Source organism: Danio rerio, chromosome 6 (assembly GCF_052040795.2).
Source record: "Danio rerio strain M-AB ecotype USA chromosome 6, GRCz13ab, whole genome shotgun sequence".
Classification (NCBI taxonomy): domain Eukaryota; kingdom Metazoa; phylum Chordata; class Actinopteri; order Cypriniformes; family Danionidae; genus Danio; species Danio rerio.
The window spans coordinates 47,365,342-47,388,121 of record NC_141026.1 but is presented as its reverse complement, the minus strand read 5'-3'; the positions used below and the strand labels follow the sequence as shown (position 1 = coordinate 47,388,121).

Genomic DNA, 22,780 nt, shown 5'->3' with positions numbered 1-22,780 from the left:
CTGGCTGAAGTTCTGTGACACAATGCCTTGGTCACCACTGTTTCAACATCTTGTGATTTGTCATACTGCACCCCTACACTACAGTGAACAATGCACAAAAGTCTCTAATACCCTCTTCTATCATCAATGAGCAATTTACAACACATGGCTGGACAACAGCTTGCCGTTTGACCATCCATGCACTATTTTTTAATACATAAAAAACAAACAATGAAAAGGTCAGCTTTCCAAAATTCTGACACAAAGCATCGTACTAACCAAAGTAGCAAATATAACACTGTCTGAACTGCACCTGCAGTACCATTCAGTTGCTAAACATGCTTATAGCTCTAGGCCAGAGGTGTCAAACTCCTCATGGAGGGCCGCAGCTCAGCACAGTTTAGTCCCAACTCTTATTAAACACACCTGATCTTACTAATCGAGTCCTTCAGGCTTGTTTAAAACCTACAGGCAAGTGTGTTGAAGCAGGGTTGAAACTAAACTGTGTACTGTAAGGCCCTGTTTACACTAGTACGTTTTAGTTTTAAAACAGGGTTTTAGAATGAATACAATTTGCGTTCACACTAGCGTTTCTGAACGACTCTCCATCTACACCACACTGAAAATGCACATCACGTGACCACACACTCTCTGGCATGCGCTGCAGCATTCCTAGCCAGATGATAGTTCGTCTGACTGTTCTTTAAGAAACTACCTCATGATCCAATCTTACTATAATTGTTAAACGTTATATTTAATTTATCTTTTTGTCTATATCTAACAACATATTCCCGAACTTTGAATCTATTACTTGTTCTCAGGTATCGTGTTTTGGCTGGATGCAAAGATAAGTTAATAATTAACTTAACCACGTACATTCTGTATATTGACTGATTGTTTGCCTTTATTTCCTATAATGTATAAACTTATTGTACGTTATACTTTTATGGCCAATATTGATTATTAAAACTGATATTCAGCAAAAGAGAGAGTATGTTTAGTATTTTTTAATGAAACTGAAAGGAGGCAGTAATGTTATAGGCTCTGTTTTGTTTTAAATATAAATTGAAGATGACACTCATATATGCTCGACGCCTCAAGTTTTTAAGATCAATATTAAAATAGCAGTTCCTTAAAACATGTTTTCATTTTATTGTTGAGAAAGTGAAACAATGTACGTATCCAGGATGATGTGAATAAGTTTACACACTGTTTTCTTTGAAGATTTACCCGACATGTCCTCGGGAGTCTGTTTTCTGTATCAAAATTGCAAAGTCTGAACTTACAAGGAGAGGATGAAGTACTGAACTGTGTGTGGGCTACTTAATATTGAGGAAAAGCCCGAATAAAAGAAGCTAATGTCAGCAGCCCCGCCTCCGTTTTCAGATGCCTCCATTTTCCCTCATCCAGACAGAGCAGCAGCGTTTTAGAATGAAAATGGTCTCTTCAGCGTTTCCAAAATGCTCCGTTTTCGGTGCTCGAAAGCGTAGTGTGGACAGATGGCGTAACCATAGCAAAACTTAAAAGTTTTAAAATGAAAACGCATTAGTGTAAACGGGGCCTAAGACTGTGGCCCTTCAGAGTTTGACACCCCTAGGCTAAATGTAGTCATGATGTAATGGCTTATTGGTTTACACACATCATGTTGTTCATATAGCGCATGCAGGTAATGCATTTATAGGTGTTAAAGTAATGAACAATAATGTTTATTTCTATAGCGCTTTTACTATGCAGATTGTGTCAAAGCAGCTTAACATAGATGTTCTAGTAAAATGAAACTGTGTCAGTCTATTTTTCAGAGTTTGTATGTATTGCCAGCACTCAGTGTCCAACGTAAATTCAAAACAAGGAGCTTCAATCTTTAATTTTACATCAAGTTTTCTATGCCAGTCTTTCGTTATAAAAAGAAACAAAAAATGCATAAATAAGTCGGTCAAAGTTTTTGCCTCAGAGCAAAATAAAAATCAGAAACTGTGTCAAGACATATGTCCTGCTGGGGCAACCACGAGAGCATGTTCCCAGCATGCATCTGTCTCCGGAGGAATGTGAAAATGATTAGACAGAGGAATGAAAAGCCACTCTCCCTGCTGAAGTGGGGACTATGCAGAACAGGTGAGCTATCAAAGGCAACTTGGGGGAAATCGTACCTGCTAGGCAGCTCTTGAGTGACAGCAGGATTAAGAGTTCCCATGGCAACAACATCTTCATCTTCCAAGGTCACAGAATCCCTTTTATTTCCATTCAACTGCAAGAGGAGAGAGCTGTGTTTTTCCTATGTAAAGTCAGCTTTGTTGGCTGTGGAATGAGAAAGAGAAAGGAAAAAAAAAAAGATTAGAAAACAAAACAACACAAGCAAGAGGAGCAGTAACTTTAGATAAAGCGGTGAAATATTAATAATTCATTCATCCAAATAAGGACAGACAGGATTCTGTGCCTCACAGCTGATCAACTGCAGCGAGGACACTGAGAATACCCTCAATATATCTCTCAGGAGATGAGGGAATTGGAGAGGGAGAGACAGACAGAAGCGCAGGCCTAAGAGAGATATGAAAAAAATCCACAGTGGCTTACGGCAGCAAAACCTGAACACATATTCAGCTGCCAAAGGCAATGTTTGGATTGTGCTAAAAGTATTGGTTCTGCACACTTACGCTGGGAAAAAAAATACTTGTGATACATTTACAAACCTGCAAACATATTTCATTTTCAGGTCGGCGTATCTCAGAACAGGATTATGATTCGATAGGGGAGGTGATACACTTTGAAAGGGCAGTGAATATGATAGAGGAGTAAGCTATACAGCATCAGCCCTCCCTCTTTTCAAGACACGGCGGCTTGCAATTCATCCAGCTCACAGGAATTCAATACTCTTTAAAGCACATCAGAGTTGTCGAATACCCACTTTAATTTATGAGGGTCAAAGCCGCCGCTTTGGCTTTTACAAATATGGGCCCTGGTGGGACGCGCGGTTTAAGTGTCAAACTGTAACAAATGTCTGGCAAATGAGCGTAATATTTTTGACATTTCTAAGCGCAGGAAGGCTTGTGGTTTATGAGGAACATATAAACACTGGGAACATCGCATTTCAAATAAGTCATCTTAATACGGTATGTTCAGCATTCATCTTTTTTTTTTTTTTTCATTTTCTGCGAATGCAATAACCAGCCTTGCATTGTCAATATTGTTAAGTCAGTACTGCTTCTGAAAAATCTGATTTACTTTGAAGCATCGCTTTTGTTTTGAAGCATCAACAGTTTTGAAACATCTTGTTTTGAAAAATTCAATATTGTTTTAAGCCACCATATTAGCTTCAAAGCATACTCTGAAGTTTTAAAACAGTTTTTCAAACAACGAGGACACGTCAGCATTGTTTTGAAGTGCCAAAAATATTTAGATCTGGTTTTCTTTTTAAATGATCACTTTTTGTAAATACAATTCAGCTTGGCAAACATTTTTGTTTAAAATATCTTTTTTGAAACATCAAATCTGTTTTAAACTAATGCGGTTGCTTTAGTAGTAGTAGTAGTAGTAGTAGTAGTATTAGTAGTATGTCCTCCAGCCTGTAGCTGTAAATTACCCATTACATTGTGTGTTATTAACGTTTGTCGTTGTATTTGCTTTTCACTCATCATAGCACACGTGCTGCTGAAGATGTGACAATAAAAGTGATTTGATTTGTCTACCCCAACCCTAAATCAAGAGCTCACAGTTAAGCCCCTTTAAGGCATTTCACTCAGCTGCCATCTTTGAAATGCCTCTCGGGTAGTATGCTTGTGCATTCTTTCTGAATGGGGAAATATGAAATTCTCCAAAACTGTTTGCCAAGCTTATGATTACAATACATATTTGGAATCACCAATAAAATTAAACAACTGTCTCAGTTTCATTTCTAAAAGTTTGAATGAAAAATAAAAAAAAAATTGGCATATTTTCAGGTTGCCCAAGCTAATGCACATGCGCACTCGAAATGAATGAGATTACGACATCAACCTGATTTCTGGCTGTGTTACACATGATCATCCTCTGGATAATGCTTTGTCAGATTGAGCTGGTCTTCTGAAGTAATTCACAACTTCTTAATGCAGAATCTCCTCCAGAAATGACAGCGACTCTATGTTTACAAGTTTGTGGGTGTTTGAGAAGTTGCTGTCATGTGACGTGCATTTGACAGGACAAACTGTAACTTGCGTTCATTTCACACAGATTACAAAATCAAAAAAACTTTTGTTTTCAAGTGCACTTGGTTCATTTAAAAGTGGAGATTTTTAAGCTTTATGTGAATGTATTTCTTATGTATGTGAAGCAAATTTTTGCTGAGATTCCAGTGTGCTTGTTGACCACCAAACTGTTGTAAAAGCCACCTCTCCCATCTGAGCTTTTCCCTTGGAGAAACGTCAGTAACGATTAATAACGATTGAAGATTGGCTCCTATACTAGTTGGCGTGGCTTTATTTGCCATATTAAAAGTTACCCTTTGTGAAGTTTATTTATAAACTAATTTCGAGAGGATCAAATGCTTATGATTGCTTGCAGCTGGTCCTGCATTATCCAATTTATGACTCAGTAATCAGGCGATTCGTAAGTCATTATAAATACCCTAAGTTCCATACAACAGCCATCTTCATTTTGAAGAATCCCTCCTTCCCCCCCTACTCCTCCTCCTCCTTTCCTAGATAGGGGGCAAGGTGGCCCAGTGGTTAGCACTGTTGCCTTACAGCAAGACTGTCACTGGTTTGAGTCCTTACCAAACCAACCAACGTTTCTGTGCAGAGTTTACATATTCTTTCCATGCTCATGTGGCTTTATCCTGGGTTCCCCAGTTTCCTTCCACTGTCCAAAAACATGCAACTTAAAATAATTGACTAATCCAAGCACCATAGGCATGCACCTAGTAAGTATTTATCTTTTAAGAGCAATTACTATTTGTTCATTAGCTATAGTAGGAGAGTTCTTGAGATCTAGCTCAAACTCCCCTCTCGCCTTGCAAACAGGAGGGAGCCCTGGGCTCAAGGATCTTATGAGCTCAGGGCTCTCTCTAGGGACAGCATGCCAAACAAGCTTTACAATCAATCATCAGATAAGTGTGAACTCTTGAATCCCCATTCAAAGCTATACGAGTGACATGTATTCTATAGTCTTTGACTAAACCCAACCATCACAGTAGCAAGGGCATTACAATATCTAATACTTATTGGACCTGATCCAGTATGTCATTATGCTACAGGCTGCAGAGAGTGCAACTTGGTTGCTTTGAAGAATCAACATTGTAAGTCATGGGAAGATAACTGCTTTTAAGGTATCCCACAGTTTGGAAAAGTCAAGGTTTTAAAACCGCCAAATACCACTCCTTTCTAACCAAGAAACCATAATATTTTTATCCAAGGTTATCATACCTTTTTTTTACTTAGAGAGTTGGTGGGGGGGGGGGGGGTGGGGGGGGATGGGGGGGGGGGGTTGGGGTCGACGTTTTCAGAGAGCACCTTGATGTCACAACAACATCAAATTGACATCTATAGCGATGTAAAAAACATGTAAAAATTAATTGAATTGATTTGATGTCAAAACGTTCATGTCCATTTGACATCCACATATTGATGCCCTTGTGTCAGCTAAAATAACAGCACAAAAAGTAGTAAAAATGTTAATAATCTGAAAGCCTCTATTACCAGTTTACATTTTGTATCCATACAATGCATGTAAACTACCATGATGTCAAAATGAAATCAAATCGTCATATAAGACTGGCTTAAAAAACACATCAGAAATGCAGTCCTGCAATTCAAATGTTAACGTGTTTTTAACGCCAATGTTAGATGTCAATTTGATGTCATTTTTACAACAAGATAGACAGTTAACATCCAATTGATTCAATGTTAATTGTCTAAATTTGTGGTCAAAAAGACATCAAATTAACATCTAACATTGGCGTCAAAAACACAACAACATTTTTACATGTTTTTTTTTTATGTTTATTTATGTTGTTTTGACACCAAGGTGCCCGCTGGGTTTCGTCTGAATTATTATTTTGAACATCAACATGTAAACCACCAATCTCTCTTTTTAAAACATAGTGTTTTTTATGTTTTGAAACAACATTGCTTTGTTGCATCAGAACCATTTCAAAATGTTAGTATAATTTTAGTTTCTAAAGCAATAAAGACAGGAATAAGCCTGAGCAAAATCATTATATTGTTGTCTTTGTCAAAACCATTATACTTCAGCACCAAAACGTTTCAAAACATCTGTATTATCTCAAAGCATCAATATTGTTCTGAATAATCAGCATATGGTGCGCCAGCATGATTTTCATTGTTCTTCAGCCCATTCAGCAAACTTATTTCATCGACCATTGTAATATCAGAATGCAGCCAAGTCGTTGGGCAGAAAATGAAAAGACCCGACCATGGAAAGAAAAAAAATGAGTGTGGATCAGGTATGAGATGGGGGAGAGATTAAATTAGACGAGATTGATTATGTCCCTGTATTATCTACTCTAAGGGACCACGAGCTCTGACCTTCAAGTCCTTCGTCATTTCAGTCATCTCTATCGATTTGGTTTCCATTTTTTTAACCTCCTGCCTCCTTTGTTTGTCATTCTGCTCCTGCAGCCCGCTATGAGTCTCAATCAAGTCTGGGAGGACAGGTCAATAGCCGGATATTTGTTTGATGTCTTTCCTTATGAGATGCATGAGGGTGATCTATAACCGGTGAGTTTGCGAAGCAGAGGATGAAACTATAGCTGCGCGATGGGGAAGAACTTAATTTGACCCGCAAAATCTGATTCCCTGCATGCGACCTGTTTTTGTACTTCTTCAGATCAATTCAAGAGTTCACACTTAGCTGATGATTTACAAAGCTTATTTGGCATGCTGTCCCGGGAGAGAGCCCCGAGCTCAAGGGCTCCTCGAGCCCGGGGCTTCCTCCCGTTGGCAGAGCAAGAAGGGAGCCCGAGCTCGGTGGATCTCAGAACTCCCCTGCTGCTGTAGCTAAGGGAACGTAAGGGATTAGACAAGCTTGATTGTTATGTATGTTGAATGTCTTTGGATGGTGGGAGGAAACCGGAGAACCCGGGGAAAACCCATACGGACACGGGGAGGACATACAAACTCCCCACAGAAACACCCACCGGTCCTATGGAACTAGGGCCGGCAGTATTCTTGCTGTGTGGCTCGCAGTGCTAACCACTGGACCGCCGTGCCATCCAATCACAGGTAAAGGAGGAGAATAGGGGAGGAGGGGGGTTTCTTCCAAACGAAGATAAAGTGAACTGAAAACTGAGGCTATTTATAGTGGCTTAGGGCTCATATGATTGGAAGATTAGTGATTAGCAAATGCGAGACTGGCCGTGATAAATCATAAGCACGTGATCCTCTCGAAATTAGTTTATGAATAAACTTCACTTCATTCAATTGTTCTTTCTTGCACTACCGTCCTTTGAGGTGTTTAACACACTTGCATTAGATAACTGATATGCCGCTCTGATTTACCATCATAAAAAAAAGCATTGAAATGACATTTATGCGCAAATGAAACTTTTTTTTTTTAATCACTTGAACATCCTTATGGATCTCTTTGGGTATTTTTCATTTTGCTTTTTGTGATCATTGTGACTGCACTTTTATTGAAAGCTAATTCAAATGCTATTAAAGCTAATATTCACTATATTAGCTGAAAAATGCTTGAAGATTTAGCTTTCGTGTGAATTACTGGACTAACATGTGGTTGTAAAAACATGGCTTCACATCTGTTTTGCATTGGGTTGACTAAATTCTGTCACCTTTAATATACACACCATAATCCTTCTGCATTTCTTGATTTTTCCTCAGAAACAGCATTTTTGATGTCCGCCCTCATGATTTATATTGGGTTATGGTCTGGAGACTCCATTACTTTTATCTTGATGGTCTGAAACCAAAACATAGCTCACTTACTGGTGTGTTTGGAGTCATTGTCTTGTTGAAACAGTAATTTCAAGGAAATTTCTTCTTCGGTATATTGATCAGTTTTCTGATGTACTCAAATTGATCCATGATGCCTGGAATGTGATGAATAGGCCCAACAATGTACAGAAGTAAGAGAGGCATCCCCACATCATGATGCTTACTGTACCCCAACTATTGCTTACTATTACCCCAATGTACACAGTTCAATACATTGAGATTCAAAGTACATACTAGGGATGCTCACAAAAGGGTGCATTTTAACTGAGTAATAGTATCAGTTAAATTATTAAACATTTTTTTTTTATTTAATTGGCTGCATAAAGGTGCAACACATATGTGTTGACTCGTTTGACAATAACCACAAGTGAGAGAGGAAATAAAAACACACAAGCTCTAAAGTAAAAGCAAACGCCCAAGACATAAAATTTAAACTAATGACTTCTATTAAAAAGTTGACAGAGGTTTAGGATATAAGATTAACAGCGGAGCCCTATTTAAGTGCACATCGATTTGAGGTAGTCTGATATTTTTAAATGACGAAGAAAAAAAAGAAAAAAAAAACATGATTAGGAAAAAAACAGCCCATGCTGTTTCTTAAAAAAAATGATTCAATCAGTGTTTTTGTTTTGTTATCTAAATCGGTCATTTAAGTGAAAAAATTTCTAAGATGGGACTACTTATTTTACTAATTTTATACAGCTTATGGCGACGCTGTGGTGCAGTAGGTAGTTTTGTCGCCTCACAGCAAGAAGGTCACTGTTTCGAGCCTCGGCTGGGTCAGTTTGCATTTCTGTGTGGAGCTTGCACGTTCTCCCTGCGTTTGCTTGGGTTTCCTCCGGGTGCTCCTGTTTCCCCCACAGATCAAAGACATGCTGTACAGGTAAAATGGGTAGGCTAAATTGTCCATAGTGTATGAGTGTGAATGAGTGTGTGTGGATGTTTCCCACAGATGGGTTGCGGCTAGAAAAGGCATCCGCTGTGTAAAAACGTGCTGGATAAGTTGGCGATCATTGCGCTGTGGCAACTCCGAATTAACAAAGTGAATAAGCCGATAGAAATGAAATTATACAGTTTATTCTGTTTTTCTAAGCTGTTGGAAACACTGCAGGTATGTGAATGTTGTTATGTAAATGTATTGGCCTTTTTAATCAGTATTTTAAAATACAATATTTAATGTGTCAGACAGAAAATAGACCAGTTAAAGGTTAATATTCAGTTAACGAGTAGTGGCTGTCAGTTGGCTTTTAACTGGAATGAACATCCCTAGAACATACATGTGTACAAAGTACACAACCATGATTATACACCTATATATTAGTTTGGTTATTTTAAAAAAATTCTAATTTCTTAGAAAAACTGCATACACAGCTATTTTTAACAGCCTAATATGCGTTATTCTTTATTTTCTGCAGGGTAACAATATATTTAACCTTTTGTCTTCATGTTTTGGTTTATAATGAAAGGTTTAGTGCTCCAAATGCAAAGATTCTGAGCTTTTTGCTAACTTGAGCAAAACTGTAAAACATTGCATTTGCGTTAGCCAAAACAAACACTTTAAAGTATTTAAAGAAATAAAATCTTTAAAATAAATGCATTTGTGGCCATTAGGGCGTGGAGAAACCCAACATTAACAACTCTAAAAACGCTGTCCTTGGATGTACCGAGAACCATTTGTAAAACAATGGAGTTGCCGCACTTCTGGGACAGCCAGTAAGACCATTATAATCTATTTCCACAGGATGTCTAACAAGCCCTGTAAGGCTCAAGTCATTAACGTGGCATGTTGAGCAAAAATGATCAATGCTAATTTATGTTTCAGTCTCGTCAGCAGTCCCCATTTCCAGAGAGGTCAGCTCACTTTTTGTCGTCCGTCTGGGCCTCACACACATTTCAAAGCCAGGTAAAAGCTTCCTGTTTCTGTCTATATAATTAAAGTATGCATTAAACCACACATTGTACACAAAACATACAGGTATTTTTTTCAATACCGGAAAATCAGTAACCCATAACCGTATATATGTATGTGTGTGTATATAAATATTCATTTATTCATTTTCTTTTCGGCTTAGTCCCCTTATTAATCTGGGGTCGTCACAACAGAATGAACCGACAACCTATTCAGCATATGTTTTCCACCGCGGATGCCCTTTTAGCTAAAACCCATCACTGGGAAACACCTCTACACACTCATTTACACACATACACTACAGACTATTTAGCCTTCCCAATTCACCTGAACATAATGTGCTTGGACTTGTGGGGGAAACCAGAACACCTGGAGGAAACCCACGCCAACATGGGGAGTACATGCAAACTCCACAGAGAAACGCCAACTGACCCAGCCAAGGCTTGAACCAGTGACCTTGCTGAAATTTCAAAAACGTCCTGTGAACATTTGAGCGCTGTTGAGCACGTTCTTAAACATCGTTGAATTGTCATTGTGTTCATGTGCTCAACAGAAATGACTGTGCTTGGCCGTGAAGGTCATCGGTTCACAGAACTCACCGATGTTTACTGAGTGTAACCAGAGATACAGTAAACACTGGACAGTTTTAAAGCCTCAATTCATTAGCAGATCGCTTGTATGTCAGCTTTAGACAAACCAACTGATCGACGTGACTTTTAAAACGCTTAATTCTAAAAACAGGATTTAAACTGATGCAAATAAAATGTCTGCAACAAAAGCATATACAACTAAATAATCAATACTAATTTAAGTTTCAGCCTCATCAGCAGTTCCCTTCAGTTGTCTTTTTGTCATCCATCCAGGTCTATCACACATTTCAATGTAAGGTAAAAGGCCTCCTGTTTCTGTCTACGGCATTAAAGTATGCATCAAACCAGACTGGGGCAACGGTAAGAGTTATCTCTATGTCAAAAGGCATGCAGGCATTTTAATGATGCATGATGTCTCTGGAACCATTTCTTGGTCACTGTCCAACCGGATTCAGAGTAGTTCCTTACATGATTAATTTATAGAGCAGGGGAAAAAAATACAATGGCAATAATTCTTGTGCCCAGCGGATGACGGTCACAGGTGGTAGAAATATCAAGTGGGCCGAAGCCTGGTTAATGGTGCCTGCGAGGGAAAAGATCTGTCAGGGATAATCTCTTATAATACTCTGCCATAGATAATGTGCTTCCCCCCTTCCACTGGCGGCAGATGAAGAGATTGCATAGCAGACATTATGAAATGGGATGAGAATTATCATGACTATGCTGCCTGTGTCCAGAGCGATAAATGCAGAGCTAGTTCAAATCTCATTGGGGAAAAATGGAGAAATGGTGGGTGAGAGTGCTGAAAAAGATGGAACACCGCTGTGTAATGTGATCTGGAAGGAATACTTCATGACTTTGTAGCTAAATGTACAGCTGTATGAGGGCAGAAAAAGAGCTTCTCCGATGACACTGGCGTCACAATTGTGCTTCTACCTGTAAGAATTTCAAGGTTAGTCTTACAAAGAGTACAGATTAGTTGAATAATATGGATTTCAAAGATATTTCAGTGGCTTTTTTGGTATTTTGTGGTTATATCTGTAGATGCAATGACATGTTTTGTTTTGAGTTGCTACATCCAAAAATCGCATTATGTTTGTACTACTCCATTAAACGGTTAAACAAGAGGAGGCAATACACACAAAAATACAATTTCAAGAGTTCACACTTAGCTCTTGATTGATTATAAAGATTGTTTGGCATGCTATCCTGGGAGAGAGCCTTGAGCTCATTAGATTCTCAAGATCGGGGCTCCCACCAATCTGCAAGGAGAGAGGGGAGTTTGAGCTCAGGTAGATCTCGAGAACTCCCCTGCTGTAGTAGCTAATGAACAGATAGTGAATGCTCTTAAGAGATACCTACTTACTAGGAGCATGTCTATGGTGCTTGGATTAGTCAATTAACATAGGTTGCATGTTTTTGGGCGGTGGAAGGAAACCGGGAAACCCAAGAAAAACCCATGTGAGCATGGGGAGAACGTGCAAACTCCACACAGAAATGTCAACTGGCTTGGTAAGGACTAAAACCAATGACGTTCTTGCTGTGAGGCAACAGTGCTAACCACTGGGCCACCGTGTCACCCATCTAGGAAAGTAGAAGGAGTAGGGGTGGAAGAGGGGATTCTTCAAAACTAAGCTGTTATATGGAATTTTTATATTGTTTGATAAATCATTAATTGGATGATGCGAAACTAGCCGCGAGTAAGCATTAGTATGTGATGCTTTCGAAATTAGTTTATAAATAAACTTAACTTATACAAAGGAAATTTTGGTGCTCCAGGAATTAAGAGCTAAAGTTTAAACAAAGTGTCCAATGCATATGCAGTGAAGAGTGTTTTAACAGGTGGTTTGTCAAGCCCACTCACCTATGTGAAGCACACTTCATAAACTAAAATGCGACAAAACACTCCAATGTAGTTGTAATGCATTTCTCCCATATCAGGGTGCATTTATTTGGAGGAAGAATGACCAAAATGGATGTTTTTTCCCTGATGTAGAGGAACATGTTTGTTGCAATTGCATTCAAAGTCACAAGGGTGAGACAAAAAAGCACTCACTGATTTTCCATTCGTTCAAGATAACTATTCGTAATTGTTAGTTTACACACACCATGCAGAACATTTTAGTTACCAAAGCAAATGTGTTAAACTTTCAATAATAAAAGCAACAAATGCAAGTCACAAATTGCTCAAATGATTTGTTCAAACATGCTGATTAATGTAGAATTTAAAGACTTTAAGACTTTCGTTTATTGTTTGTCACTGAATTATTAGATCAAACTGATTTGTTTAAACCCATTCATTTAGGAATAAAATGCTCATACAGCTGTGTTTGGTATTTTGATGGAAATATCTTTTCATGATAATAATAAAAAAAAATACTTTTATTAAATCAGACTTTATATTTAATTCATTTTTCACACATTAAATCATATATAACTTTTCAGTATAGTCATAAAAAACCCTATCCAAATACCCAGACACGTCAGACCTTAACGTTCCCTAAACCTTAAATATTAGCGCTCCTCATTTATTCATAGCGTTTACTTTCTTAATGCAGTCTAAGCTGATAAAAATCCAGCATCCACCTTCATTTACAGCATTAGATAAATCACAGTGACTCTGACAGCAGATTGAGTCCTCAAAGAGCCTTTTGTGAGCTTCACAGCCGCCTGCAGAAGCCAGAGGCACAAACGCCGGCTGGGTTTAGCCGATGTGAACAGAATCTCAACACGGCCTTCAGTGCATCAGCTTCCATCAAACCAACCAACCAGATATCAGCCTCAACCGTACACAATCTGCCAGCTCATTGCCCCACAACCTGCTCCACTCTGTGTGCCATGCTCAATAGTACAATTTTAGATGCTCTAAAATTATACAAATTACAAAAAAAAAATAAATTAAAAATAAATTTAAAAAAAAGAAGAAGAGGCATGAAACGGTTTTGATTATCTGCTTTTGCAAGAGGCTCTACAGCAGCTAAGTCTGTGCACATTTGCACTACTTTATTGCACTTTATTGTACTGTTGTAAATCTATGATTTGGCTGATATTTAAAGATTAAGAGGTTACCGATATCTGTCAATAATAAGGTCAAACAATGTCTTATTAAACTGTGCAGTCAGCACCCAAGTTTTTATTTTTGAGTGAAATTTTAGGGCCTCTCTTAGAAATTATCATTCTAAATAAAATATTTGTATTTCAGTTCTGTCTGGTTCTCGAGTATGATTGGCTGATAGCTGTGCGATATTCTGCAATAACAGCACTCGTCCAGCCTCCTCACCCTTCTATATTACTCCGTCCACATAGAGTGACAGCAGTTCAATAAACTCACTACAGTTTGACTAATATTGCAGCTGTTGAAAAACATACTTCTGAGGCTTTTTTTAGGTACGAATAATTATTTTGCAACTATGCAGTTTATTTATAAGGACAGTGCATATTTTAATTATTTAAAATTTCGGAGATACAGCATGTCAACATCCATCAGCCTGTTATACTGAGCTGAACAAAGACGGTTGATGTTCGACCACAAGATGGCGACAGAGACCACATAACAATTTATTATAGAGGAGAAATCATTGATAATTTAATCATTATAAATCTGTTAAGTGATATTCTAAGTCGATCTCTCTTTTTTGTATGTTGTATTCAATTCAATTCAATTCAGCTTTATTTGTATAGCGCTTTTACAATGTAGATTGTGTCAAAGCAGCTTCACATAAATGGTCATAGTAACTGGAACAGTGTGTTTCAGTAACTGTAACAGTGTGGTTCAGGTTTTAGTGTTTAAGTTCAGTTCAGTTCAGTTTAGCTCAGTTCAGTGTGATTTAATCATTACTGAGAGTTCAAACACTGAAGAGCAAATTCATCGATGCGTAGCTCTACCAATCCTGAACCATGCGAGGCAGTGGCGACAGCGGAGAGGGAAAAAAAACTTCACCTGATGGGAGTGAAGAAAAAAAACCTTGAGAGAACCAGACTCAGTTGGGCACGACCATTTTAATTTCTCCGCTGGCCAAAAGTCTTGTGCAGAACTTCATTGTGTTGTAGTGCTGCATTTATACCATAAACCTGTAGTGTATTGAGTTTAATATGTTTGACAATGTATGTATTTTGTGTTGGCCAAGAACTCTGAACTACTTTTAATTGGCCATTTGTTTGTTTCTAATGAGTCTCCTGTTTGTGTTGCTGAAAACTATTTCAGTAAAAAGAAAGAAGAAATGCCCGCATGTGTTTAGCGTTTTTTCTTATCACAAACACATTAGTAATCTGGAAGTGTTTGCGCTGCTTCGGCTTTTTTTTTATAGTTGACTATTGTGATTTCCCAGTATTTCTGTTGCAATCTGGATATCTCTGTAGATTGATGGAATTTCATGTCGTTCAACCTTAAAATCTTAAAATGTAAGCAAAATCACCTGTTTTGTCATCACTTTAAACATTACGCTAGAGAATCATTCAAATACTAGCTTTAAAGTGACGTTGGTTAATTAGTAATGGTTTCTGCTGTTCCGACATCAGCTGCAGATGTAAATGAATGGTAGAAGAAAGTAGTTCCTCATACAAAAGGACTTTTATACTCTGTGTTTGATTTTCTTTTTTATATACACGATTATGCTGCCGAACTTGTATAAACTGCAGTATCACGCTTGTAGCAGTGCGATATGGCTATGTATTGTCACTGGTGGGACCATATCACACTGCTACTCGTGTTGGCTAATATATACAGTTGAAAGCAGAATAATTAGCCCCCGTTTGGTTTTGTTTTTTTCTGTTTAACGGAGAGCTGATTTTTTAACACAATTCTAAACATAGTAGTTTTAATAACTCATTTCTAATAACGGATTGATTACATCTTTGCCATGATGACTGTAAATAATATTTTACTAGATATTTTTCAAGACACTTCTATACAGCTTAAAGTGACATTGTGATTAACTAGGTTAATTAGGTTAACTAGGCAGGTTAGGGTAATTAGGCAAGTTATTGTATAACAATGGTTTGTTCTGTAGACTTTCGAAAAAAAATATAGCTTGAAGGGGCTAATATATTTGACCTTAAAATTGTTTTTATAACAAAACAGAACTGCTTTTATTCTAAATTAAACAAATAAGACTTTCTCCAGAAAAAAAAAAAATAGTATTAGACATACTGTGAAAATGTTTAACATCATTTGGTAAATATTTAAAAAAAGGTAAAAAAAAAAAATCAAAGTGGGGCTAATAATTTTAACTTCAACTGTAAACAGTAAAATGCTTTAATAAAAAAAAGTAGAATAATAGAATAACTATATATTATCATTTCATTTCATTTATTTATTTACAAACATAGTAAAGACAACAGTCAAACTGAAATTACAAACTGAAATATCATTTAACAACAACAACAATAACAACAATAACAATAATATTAATAATAATAATAATAATAATAATAATAATAATAATAATAATAATGAACAACTTTGAATAGTATTATTATTATTATTATTATTATTATTATTTTTTTTTATTATTATTATTATTATTATTATCATTATTATTATTATTATTATAAAATATAAAAGTTATAAAATAATATTAAGTTGAAGACCTTTAAAATTACTATAAACAAAAAACAACCAAACTATAATACATGAAATGTAAATAAAATTTCAATAAAAATGCTTAAAAAACAACTAAACTAAACTTAACTAAACTACACTAAATATAAAAAACGAACCACAAATCAAAATTTGAAACCAAAGCTAACTCAAAATATCTCCAGTGGACCAAAGTCCCACCCATCGAGAAGCCATTTTACTCAGATAAACACAACAGGGAAGACAAGATTATCACAATTTCTGCCTCACGCTGACTTTAATAAAAACAGTAATGGTATAAATAATGCTACAGCTACCCATGGATGGCGCACAACCGCTAACCACCAGGGCACTGCTCCGACGGCAGATTACTTGATAAAAATGTCTGGAGGGGTGGATTCAGGAGCGCTATGTTTACACATATACACATGACCTGGATTCCTGAGCTAACACCAACAAGGCCATTTACGCAGAGTAATTTGGTTTCCTGGAGCCGGCAGACTCCAGCAGGGCTATCAAAAAAAGACAGATCATTCCAGCAGGTGGATGGAGAGAAGGCTGCAGTGACCTAATAAAAAAGCACTCTGCATACACACCCTCCTTCAATAATAGAGACCCGCAGAAAACATGCAGTCTGCAGTTTCTCCAGCCTCTCAGAGAACACCATTAAACAAGTAGCTGTTGACTTGTTATGAATAATAAAACAAAGGCATCAACACTGTGGATGTTACGGATGAGCGCTAACATAGGAGCAGAGAAGTCCTGTTCGTTTTCAGGGGTATGACGAAACAGCTTTTGGAGGGAGAATAAATAAATGAATGGAATATACTGCAGAGATTCAAATTAGAGGGCAGTTTACGAACTTTCAATTATTTATTTATTTATTTATTTTTAGAAATAATGTAATCATCATTGAAGGTTACAGCAGTCAAACATAAGTAGGAGGTAGATTCTAACTAGTCATGGGGAAAAAAATAAGTTACGATTAATAGCATTCAAAATAAAAGTTGGTTTTGACAATTTAAAGAGCCCTTATTATGCGTTATTGAAAATGAACTTCCATGCAGAGTGTAACCCAGCTCTAAGTCAATGAAGTTATCCAGCTGATGATTAAATCTGAAAGTGCACAGTGTTTAAAACTATTGAGTCTTTAATGAAATAGTCGACTCAGAGTCAAGTTGGGTTCAGATATTTTGCCTGAATACATTGACGTCGATATGGTACATTACAAAATATGTAGTATCGGATCTGAAAAAACGTGAACACGCCTGTGTGTACTGTGTATTTGTATTATGTATATATAAACACACACAGGTATACATATATTGAGTCTATTTATATTTAGATATGAAATATAGGTGAATATTGGTGACGCAGTGGCCCGTAGGTAGTGCTGTTGCCTCACAGCAGGAAGGTCGCTGGGTCGCTGGTTCAAGCTTTGGCTCAGTTGGCGTTTCTGTGTGGAGTTTGCATGTTCTCCCTGCATTTGGTGCTCTGGTTTCCCCCACAGTCCAAAGACATGCGGTACACGTGAATTGGGTAGGCTAAATTATCTGTAGTGTATGAGTGTGTGAGTGTGAATGAGTGTGTGGATGTTTCCCAGAGATGGGTTGAGGCTGGAAGGGCATCGGCTGTGTAAAAACGAGTTGGATAAGTTGGCGGTTCATTCGGCTGTGGCGACCCCAGATTAGTAAAGGGAATAAACTGACAAGAAAATAAATGAATTAATAAATAATAATAATAATAATAATAATAATAATAATAAACAACATATTCAATTATTTAACAAAAAAATGAAACAGTATATTGAAACTATATAGAAAAAAAAAATCTGAACTAATTCAAAATATCAACCTCTCCATTAAATGATTAATGCATTTAGTTCAGTGGAGCGAGGGCGTTCTGCTTGGATATGCACAACAGGGAAGAAAAGACTCATGCTCATATTTTTCCTACATAGCGCAAGATCGTGACCTCAATTTTCAAATTCATAAGGCAAAAAGTGTTCTGAAAAAGCTTGTCACAGTAAAGTTAACTAGATTTATTGATTAAAAAAACACAAGTATTGATTTTAAGAGTAAAAAAAACAAACATTCATTAAATGGTTACATACATGCCCACTCCATGTCAAGAAACATTTATTTCAATTGTGGTTCTTTGCTGACCTTATAAATGCAGCTGAAATTTACCAAGCCTCACTTTAGCATCTGTATATGTCAGAAGATTGTAGAATCTTTAATGCATATTTTTCAATTCTGTTTAATTGGTCTGTTAGAGTGCAAGACCTTTAGCTGTTTACATTAAGCAACACTCCACTTTTTTATTTATTTATTTATGTTTTATTTATTTATTACTATTTTATTTACCCAGATTTTAATTGAAAACAATGGAAAGCAGACTTCAAGCTTGACTCTTCTGTAGTTACATGGTGAACACCAGTAAATGAAAAGTGGCTCTGTACTCATTCAGTAGCCATTTTACGATAACAACATTCCTTGATTATTCCGCCAAAATGAGAGTGTAGTTCCTAGCCATATTACACTACAATATAGCAGCTTTTTATTTCTATTTTTATGTAACCACAGCAGCATCAAGCTTTAAATAGGAAAATTAATAAACCGTCTTGGTAAATTAAAAAAGCAAGATGCTAATGGTCTAATATGATTCAATGATTTATGCTAAACTAAAAGACCCAGGGATCTGCTGAATGGATTCAAAAAGGGTTAAACTCAATTGTTTAACACTAGGGGACTTGTAAAATCAGCATTGCATTGAAACATCTTGCTCATTAAAAAATGCTAATGGTATAGCAAAATTTCCACTTTTATTTTCTGTTGGTCTAAGTAGGACGAAAGTCAAGCTTTAAATATGTTTTACTCTGTTTTCAATAATAAAAATAAATAAATCTGGGTAAATAAACCCCCCCCCCCCTCACACAAACATGTACGCACGCACGCACGCACGCACACTATACTTTTATTAACATTCAATTACTTTTCTATTACTTTTTTTTATCATTTTTGTTTTGCATCCAGCACCAGAAACAGAGACCTTATCACCTATAAAATGCTAACAGGTCATTATAATACGTTTACCACATTACATCTCCATTTCCCAAGAACAACCAGCATCCTTGGTAAAATCAGGCTAACCCACATCCTTACTGCTTATTATCTCATTTTCCAGGAATAATAGCCTTAAATAGGTTTACATTGACACCAGGGACGAGGTGACAAAATGCTTTATTGACACGATTTCTATGGGCTGCAAACATCTGGCAACTGCGTAAAGCCATTTGTGATCGAAGGACACACGATCCTTTTCCAATCAATGGCCAATGTCTGTCGGTGACAGCGAATGGCTATTTCATAACACTCCCCGCGGGGTCTTATAAACACCATCAATAATATTCCACCACCCTAGTGTGTATCGTTTTCACCCTCATATGTTGACGCTGGACACTAATGGTTGTATATTTTATAGCTTTCCTGAAGGTCACCAATAACTTTGATGTATTGTATTGCATTGCAGTATTATATTATATTATATTATATTATATTATATTATATTATATTATATTATATTATATTATATTATATTATATTATATTTTTTGTAAAAATATTTACTTTTTGTTATTCTTATAATTGATAACCACATTGATGTATCAGTACAAGGTAAGTTGCTCAGTTTTATAATAAAGCACAGTTTTTTAATATTATATTTTAAAAATAATAATTTATTGTGCATTTATTTTTTGGGCTGGTAGTATTTAGTAGGTGTACGGTGTAGCTAATAAAGTGGCCGGTGAATTTATTTATATAGGGCTGTACAATATATAGTTTCAGCATGGATATTGCAGTGTGCATATATAGCGAGTATACACCATGTAGAGCCTGGATTATAATGTATTGTTTTGCATTTTTTGAGGCCTGTGACTTTGCAAGGAATTTTTAAAGCATGTGCCATTTGTAACTTTGAAAAAAAATTATAACGATTAATTTGATTGAATTGTTCATAAAACGAAGACTATGAAGTGTTATTTTTTATTTGATTATTCAATTACCGTATATCTGAATACATTTCAACTCTTCGGAAAACCAAAAAAAAAAAATAAATAAATAAATGCTCCTTATTCGCCTTTTTTTTCTTTATTGAATTTGTCTACACTTGTGGATTGTTTGTTAAATTTTATGCAGAATCATCCCAATCAATCTAACATTATCAATTCTTTTCAAACAGTTTTTCAACTCATCTAGTAAAAATTGTATTCATATTGCAATATATATCGCAAAATAAACAAAATATCACGATGTATAATATTTCCAATATCGTGCAGCCAAAGTAAACTACCTGACAAAAGTTTTGTCATCAATTTCAGTCATTGTTGATCTTTGGAAAAGTGGCAAAAGCTAGATTTTGCAATTTGAACCCCAATGATTTTCACAAAAATCAGTCAAGTTTGGTGAAGGAAAAATCATGGTTTGGAGTTACATTCAGTATGGGGCGTGCAAGAGGTCTGCAGAGTGGAAGGCAACATTGGCAGCCTGCGGTATCAAGACATTTGTGCTGCTCATTACATTACAAACCACAGGAGAGGGCAAATTCTTCAGCAGGTTAGCGTTCCTTCTCTTGCTTCAGCCTCCACATCAAAGAAAGCAAAGAAGGTCAAGGTGCTCCAGGATTGGCCAGCGCAGTCACCAAACATGAAAATTATTGAGCATGTCTGGGGTAAGATGAAGGAGAAGCCATTGAAGATGAATCAAAAGAATCTTGATGAACTCTAGGAGTCCTGCAAGAACACTTTCTTTGCCATTCCAGATGACTTTATTAATAAGTTATTTGAGTCATTGCAGAGATGTATGGATGCAGTCCTCCAAGCTCATGGGAGTCATAAACAATATTAAATATTTTTCCACCACACCATGGCTTTATATTCTATACTGTTCATTATTTCTGTTAAGTGACAAGACTTTTTGTCTAAGCAAAGTCAGACCTTACTGTTCTAATAAAAAAGAAAGGCATGATTATATTTTATTTCGGTAAAATAAGCATAATCTAGAGGGCTTTGCCTTTCATATAAGCCACATCTGACACCAAATGATCAACTAGAAGGCAAATTAGTATTTGTTGTTTCTAAAACTTAGGTAGGCGACAAGACTTTTGTCAGGTAGTGTATGTATGATGTGTATAAATGTGTTTATGTACACATTTACTGGAGAATATTTTGTCTTTTTTTGTTCTATTTGCTTTTAGATTTCTGTTTTCTGTATTAGCTTACACACTTTTATAATTTACCTGACATTGATGTTGTTTTTATTATTTGTTTATGATTGTGAAGCACTTAAGAGTTGCATTTTATATAAGAAAAGTGCTATACAAATAACATTTATCACTATTATTTATTCAGAAAATCCACAATAAAGCAGCCAGGGTCTTTGCATATTAAAAATGAGACAACTACGCGAGTGACACTCACCACCTACAATGTCAAATGTAATAAAAATTACATTTAAGAGCTGACAAAAATAAACCCAGAATGAAAATAAATACTAATGCTTATAATATTTACAGCATTTTCTGATTGAAGGTCACCAGTAACACCAGCGATTTCTCTCCTTTCCTCAAGATTACATATAATAGATGTAGTGTATTGTGACAGCAGACATATAAACACACACACACACACACACACACACACACACACACACACACACACACACACACACACACACACACAACCGCATTTCAGTCAAAGGCTGTCCCAATTTTGTAGCAAAACAAATTAGCGGCTACGTAACATAAACCGGCCTTTAAGAAAACCAGAAACCTCGGCTTTCCCTCTGCGTTCTCTGAAACACTGTCAGTTGGAGTCTCCGTCTCACTTTGAATGTGCATTATCAGTGTCCGAGGTGTTATATTTGGAGCTGTAATCTGCGCACACAAAGGAAAGGGCTCTATCTCTTCCTCTGCCACCCCGCGGCTCAAGTATCACCGGCCCTTTTTACAAACGCCACTAAAAGCCCAGGCCAGCCGCTCATATTTCCCTTTCCCTCCAGATTATGAATGATAGGGCAACTCTTTTTACATTCATTACACAAGCGAGCATGCATAATTGATTTTGCTCAAATGATGGCACCCCGAAATATTCAGCTGAGTTATGGCTGGCTCTTCTAGCCCAAAATGATTCTCCTTGTGCACCAGATTTATCAGCAAGCCTCGATGCATTTCAAAAAAAGCAGCAAGGTCGTGCGAATGCAAAGTGTAAAGAATCAGTTGCTTAAGCTTTATTACACTTATTTCCAACTGCATAACAGACAGAATAACTTTAAAAAAAAGAATATTTAATTATTGATAAAACAACAACATCAACAATAATATATATTTTTTTGTTTTGACTTTTTGTTTTTAAATTCAGTCAGTTTTTATTAGTTTTTAGAGGCAGATTTACTAGTTTTTATTAGTTTCTATATTTTGAAACTATTTAGTTTTAGTTTAGTTTTTACTAGTTTCAGTATTAGTTTTAGTTTTTTATTTATTATTTTTTTATAAGAATTTTTGTTAGGTGCAAGACTCAAAATCAACAGAATAAATATTGTATAATAAAAATTAAACCATATATTTTTTTGAAACATGTAATCAGAGGACATATGAACACTATCATCTACCACTACCATCTACCCATCCACAAACTCAAATACAGCAGCCCACAACAGCAGCCTTAAGTACAATATGTGTGCAAGGCTGCTTCTGAGGTTTGATACACAGCAGTGATGGAAAGTTCA

The 22,780-nt window shown here is 36.4% G+C and overlaps 1 protein-coding gene across 16 annotated transcripts in view; it reads right to left on the bottom strand.

Moving 5' to 3' along the window:
• The window catches only part of cntn6 (contactin 6), a 195,345-nt gene that overhangs the window by 91,825 nt on the left and 80,740 nt on the right, over window positions 1-22,780 (bottom strand). For 9 of the 16 annotated variants that reach the window (XR_015494062.1, XR_015494063.1, XR_015494064.1 and 6 more), the window contains exon 2: window positions 2,127-2,274. Coding sequence is in view for 3 of the 16 variants with exons in the window: in XM_087257905.1 (XP_087114031.1) it covers window positions 2,127-2,187 (61 nt within the window). In the remaining 13 variants the exon portion in view is untranslated. Of the gene's footprint in view, window positions 1-2,126; window positions 2,275-7,771; window positions 7,885-21,567; window positions 21,888-22,780 lie in introns of those variants that run through there. The other 7 variants (XR_015494065.1, XR_015494069.1, XR_015494067.1 and 4 more) reach the window with 3 other exon arrangements.